Source organism: Lithobates pipiens, unplaced genomic scaffold, assembly GCF_037356315.1.
Source record: "Lithobates pipiens isolate NorthernLeopardFrog02 unplaced genomic scaffold, aLitPip1_a1.2 Scaffold_16, whole genome shotgun sequence".
NCBI lineage: Eukaryota > Metazoa > Chordata > Amphibia > Anura > Ranidae > Lithobates > Lithobates pipiens.
Window position 1 is genome coordinate 140,984,305 of NW_027507748.1, and position 6,000 is coordinate 140,990,304.

The following is a 6,000-nucleotide window of genomic DNA, read 5'->3' on the forward strand; positions in this document are numbered from 1 at the left end:
TGGCAGCAGTTTTTGTATCTTATTGTCTGTCTTCGTTTGTTTCTGTTTGTTTGTATGTGCAGGCATGGCGGCTGGTTCTTCCGCGTTCCAGCCGCCGTTCTACTTCCGGGTTTGCGTTTTCGGCCGTACTGCGCATGCGCGAACGCGGTTGAGATCGAGGCTTGGTTTCGCGCATGCGCGATAGCGGCAAATTGCCGCTGTTTCGCGCATGCGCACGGGCACGGCGGTGACATCACAGGGGCGGGCTATTTAAATGTGGAATTTGTCTGCAAGCTTTGGGAATGCTTGCGGGCTGTTGCGGTGACTTCCCCCTGCCTCTGTGTTGCATCCACTGGTAAGTGGCATTCTGGGATAGGGAGGCTATCCCTTCCCTGTCCCTTGCACTGATCCCTTGTCATTTTTTCAGCGCGTATGGATATCGCTGAGGACATGGATTCCTTACCGCCTGCTTGTGGCCAGCCCTCTCATAAAAGGTATTTCTAATGATCACCTGAAGGTCTGGTGGGGGAGGGGTATTTATCTGTTAGCTCTGTCCTGATGTCTTGTCTCTTGTGGTTTCTTGTCTTGTTCCTTTTTCAGCCCTTCCAGGTCAGAACAGCATCGCAGCTCTCATAGAGGGAGCGACTCCTCCAAGTCGCATCACCGGCACTCCTCTTCCAAATCTAAACATTATGGTTCCTCCTCAAGATCAGGACACCGTAGTGAAGAAAGATCGCACTCCTCGAGGACTCAATCTAGTCACTCAGCTAGTGCCTGTTGGGGGTGCAGAGCTCTTGTACCGGCAGGAAAATCTTTATGCGACCCTTGCTATGCCAAGGCTTCCAATGAAAGGGGTGACGCGGATCAACAACTTAAAACCCTGGTGGAAAAAGTTGTTAAGGAGTCCCTCAGAAATATTGAGGGCCAGTCCTATGTTCCCCCGGCAGAGCCGCCACTTTCTCCAGGAAGGGAGACTCAGCTACAGGATACTTGGGAATCCTCTGCGCATAGCCACCCCTCAGCTGCCATATCTGACAGTGACTCTGATGAAAGTGATCCCTGTGTGGGCTTTGATTTCGCTCTACTGCCTCCTCTGGTCAGAGCTGTTAGAGAGACACTGAACTGGGAAGATTCTGTGGCTACTCCTTCCAAACAAAGAAAATTCTTTAAGCAATTAAAGAAGGAACGGATTAATTTTCCTTTTATCTCTGAGCTAGGTGAGATTATCACAGATGAATGGGGCAAGGTGGAGAAGAAAAATTCCATGCTATCAAAGGTTTCGAAACTCTATCCTTTCAATGAAGAAGAGGTGAAGCATTTGGAGTCAGCGCCACTGGTAGACGCAGCAGTCATGCGGCTGGTGAAACATGTCACTCTTCCCTTAGAGGATACCGTGTCTTTTAAGGACGTTCTGGACAGACGAATTGATGCTGATTTGAAGAGAGTGTATCTCACAGCAGGAATGGCCTGTAAGCCAGCGCTAGCTCTGGCCGCTATGTCCAAAGCAATGGAGATATGGACAGATAGTGTAGAAGAGACACTTAGAAATATCTCTGAAGATACAGCTAAGAGCTCGCCTATCCAAGAGCTTAGGCTGGCCTCCGCCTTTCTTGGGGAGGCCTCTATCGACATTATACGCCTGGTGGCTCGGGTGATGCTTTCTTCTGTTACGGCTTAACGGGCTCTTTGGCTCCGCCCCTGGCTGGCAGACCCAGCCTCAAAACAAGTATGGTGCCGCATCCCCTTTGAAGGGTCCTCCCTTTTCGGCAATAAGTTGGATGAGGCTATTACCCGAGCCACTGGTGGGAAGTCGGGGTTCCTCCCCCAGGACCGGCGTTTGCAAGCCCAGAGAAGGTCTTTTCCAAAGAGACAGTACCAGGAACGAGCCAGGGAAGCTCGCAGTTACAGACCAGGCCGTGAATTTTCCAGGTCCTGGAAATCAAAAGTATTGTTGGCAGTGGTAGCTCTTCTGAGAACCAAAGGGATTCGTCTACATCACTACCTAGACGACCTTCTGTTGTTGGCTCAAGACAAGGATCAACTTCTGGTACACAGAAAGCAGGTCATCTCCACCCTACAGGAATTCGGGTGGATCTTGAACTTGGAGAAGAGCCAGCTTGTCCCATCTCAGCGGCTGGTGTTCTTAGGGGCCCTATTCAACACTGTCAGAGGCACCATCTCATTACCAGAAGAGAAGTTGTCAGTGGTCAGGGACAGAATCCGTCCAGCCCTCTCTGCCTCTCATCTCCAGGCTCTCCAGTGCCTGAAAATTATAGGCACTATGGTAGCGACAATCCCGATGGTGAGGTGGTCTCAGTGAAGGATGAGGCCCTTTCAGAAGGGTTTCCTTCATCAATGGTCAGGCAGCAAAACCCAGCTGATTCGGATCACCTTATCCATGAGGAATTCCCTTCTGTGGTGGCTCCAACGGGAAAATCTCTGCAACTGCCATTCCATTCTCCCCATCTCATGGGTCACCATAACAACAGATGCCAGCAACAGGGGTTGGGGCGCCCACTGTCTGGCGGAAGTGGCTCAGGGCACCTGGATTCTCCCCTCCAGAGGGACGGTGTCGAACATCCTGGAGTTAAGGGCAGCCTTTCAAGCTCTGCTAGCCTTTTGGCATCTGATTTCAGGAGCCTCGGTCTCACTCAGGCTAGACAATACCACAGCAGTGGCGTACATAAGAAGGCAAGGGGGTACCCGAAGTCTTTCCCTTCTCCAGGAGGTGGAACCGATCATGACCTGGGCTCAGAGGAACCTGAAGGATCTGACAGCATCTTATGTCCCAGGGATTCAGAACGTTCAGGCAGACTTTCTTTCCCGGATACTTCTGGACAACAACGAGTGGTCTCTCCACGAGGAAGTGTTCAACTGGATCCTGACAATGGGGCTCTCCCCAGAAGTCGACCTGTTTGCCTCCCCTTGCAACAAAAAACTGGAGAAGTATTACTCAAGGTACAGGGATCCTCAAGCCTACGGGGTGGATGCCTTGACAGAGAAATGGTGGTTCCACAAGGCCTATGCCTTTCCCCCAACTCCTATTATTCATCAGTTCCTGAGGAGACTCAGGTCAGAGACAGCAGAAGTGATAGCCATAATTCCCTATTGGCCCAACAGACCCTGGTTTCCGCTTCTGATGCTCCTCAGTGTCAGGGATCCAATTCCTTTACCATCCAGGCCAGACCTTCTGTCCCAAGGGTCGAGATTACATCCTTGCCCGGATCACCTGCGCCTAAAGGCTTGGTTTTTGAAAGGGGACGGTTGAAGGCTTTAGGCTGTCCTGAAGAAGTCATTCCCACTCTTCTTAGTGCTCGAAGAAGCAGTACTAACCGGGTATATGAGAGAATTTGGGCGAAGTTTGCAGATCACTTGTCTTCCAGGTCCAGTTCCTGTAATACCCTGACAGTCCGGGACGTTTTAAGCTTCTTGCAATCAGGATTGGATATCTCCCTTTCGGTTAGTTCTCTCCGGGTCCAGGTTTCAGCAATTTCAGCTTTTTCTGGAGTCGCATGGGCCAATCATCCCTTGGTCCAACAATTCTTCAAAGGAGCAGTCAGGCTTAGGCCACAAAGGAAGCCTAGATTCCCCAAATGGGACCTTCCACTGGTTCTAGATTTCTTCTCTCAACTTGACAGAACGCTCTCAATCAGAGAATTAACCCTTAAAACCTCTTTTCTGGTAGCCATAACTTCGGCGAAGAGAATCTCCGAAATTCAGTCTCTAGGTACAAAGGAGCCTTTTCTCACCTTCTTTCCAGATAGGGTGGTCCTAATTCCGATGTTGGGGACAAATCCCAAGGTGACCTCTGTTTTCCATGAAAACCAGGAAATCACTCTTCCTACCTTCAATTCTGCTGGAAGTCAAGATCCACATCCACTCGATTTGGGAGTTACTCTAAAACAATATCTGGATATTACAGCTTCTTTTCGTCAATCTGACTTCCTCTTCGTACTATTTAACGGGAAAAGTAGGGGCGCCAAGGCCTCCGTTAGATCCATCGCTGCTTGGGTAGTTCAGGCAATTCAATGGGCTTATAGAGAGAAGGGCTTGGCTCCTCCTGAGGCGGTTACAGCTCACTCTACCAGAAGTCTCTCAACCTCATGGGCGGCTTCGCGCCACGTTGCACCTGATGTAATCTGCAGAGCGGCCTCCTGGTCTTCTATTCATACTTTCATGTCTCACTATTGTGTTGAGCCAGCTTCTTTATCCTCTGTTGATTTTGGTTTGAAAGTCCTGTCGGCCGACAGTGTTAAATAAATCTTTTGTTCAGCATTTTTGCCCACCCGGGTGTGTTTGGCGAGTTATTTCCCACACGTTGCTGCCATGGAGTCTGTCAGGAAAATGGAAAATTCCTATCAAAATACTTACCGTAATTTTCCTTTCCTGATGGACTCCATGGCAGCAGGAGTTCCCTCCCAAATGGCTGGAGTAGGCTAGTTACCGAACACGGCCAGGGGCAGGGAGCAAAGATTTATGGGAGTAGTGTCCTATGGGTAGTGGAGGCGGGACTTAACCCACACGTTGCTGCCATGGAGTCCCATCAGGAAAGGAAAATTACGGTAAGTATTTTGATAGGAATTTTCCATTTTATTGCTTGAGTGATTGGCTCACAAATTTTCACAGAAGTCTGCCTAAGATACAAGTCAGTTTCATACATTTCCTGCAACAAAAATGTTTTTTTTTTTTTTTTTTTTTTTTTTTGGAGAGACACTCCCAATAGGAACACGTCTAAAGGGATGCAGGCCCAGCAGATTTCCTCATTAGTTCTCTGCAGGTGCACAGCTGACAGATAATTATGAAACCAAACAAGCAGTGATTTCTTCAGAATAACAAAAGGTAGAAATCTGCAACAGAAAGAAAAAAGTTTTTTTTTTTCTAAACAAAAGTGGGGTTTCTCTTCAAAGGAAACAATACAAAGAGAACAGGATACTGTCTCATACAAGTACATGGAACAGCAGCCACATATCAGAAATATGAGGTTTTGGGGTAACAAACGCTTTAAGCTTCAAGTGTTGCATCTACGAAATACATTTTAAATCCTTTTTCTTGCATATTTACTTTTCTAGGTTCCAGTGCTGGTGCTGGCAGTGGGGAGTTTCATGTGTATCGCCATCTCCGTCGCAGAGAGTATCAGAGACAAGAATTCATGGATGTCATGTCTGAGGAGGTCCTTTATCTATCCCTCTTAAACAAATAAGTGACCTAGTTATTGTTAGTGTTTGTTAACCCTAAAGTATAAAGCTGTTCCAGCTCCTCTATTATAAGCAGGCATAGCACACTTTATAGTGCCGCGTACACATGAGCGGACTTTCTGGCAGACTAGGTCTAACGGAATCAGTCAGTCGGACAATCCGATCATGTGTGGGCTAGTTCGATAATTTTTTCATTAATATAATCAGACGGACCTAGAAATAGAACATGTTTCAAATCTGTCCGATGGAATCAATTCCTATTGGGAAAACCATTCGTCTGTATGCTGGTCCGACGGACCAAATATGACGCAAGGGAAGCTATTGGCTACTGGCTATTGAACTTCCTTTTTTAGTCCCGTCTTGCATCATCACGTTTAAAACAAATGGACTTAGTCCGTTCGTGTGTGGCCAAGTCCGCTCGTTCAGAAAGTCAGTCGGGAAGACCATTGGACCTAGTCTGCCGGAAAGTCCAGTTGTGTGTACGTGGCATAAGTCTTTTAAAAAAATTATGCTTGTAAATACCAATTTAGGGCGATCTTCAGGCCAGTCACATGACTTGCGGCCGCTGTACAGCTCCGATGGATGGCTTCTGCAGGAGGGGCTGAGATTACCATCCGACATAAGCCGGGGAGATCGGCAGCCCTGATTTTCGTGTTCTGCGCAGAGAGGGGGGATACAATAAGTGGCAGGTTCAGCCAGGTTTATTTAAAGTTTAGAGGGGGACAGATTACACTGCACAAGCACTGTGCTGTTTGATAATCTTTAAGGGACCAGGATCTTTCTTTCTTTCTTTCTTTTCTTTCTTTCTTTTTTTTTCTTTCTTTCT

At 47.9% G+C, this 6,000-nt stretch overlaps 1 protein-coding gene across 3 annotated transcripts in view; it reads left to right on the forward strand.

The window, feature by feature from the left end:
- Nucleotides 1-6,000, forward strand: part of PRKRIP1 (PRKR interacting protein 1) — a 38,049-nt gene that overhangs the window by 15,422 nt on the left and 16,627 nt on the right. For all 3 annotated transcript variants that reach the window (XM_077480529.1, XM_077480531.1, XM_077480530.1), the window contains exon 3: nucleotides 5,049-5,149. In XM_077480529.1, coding sequence (XP_077336655.1) covers nucleotides 5,049-5,149 — 101 coding nt within the window. The remainder of the gene's footprint in view (nucleotides 1-5,048; nucleotides 5,150-6,000) is intronic.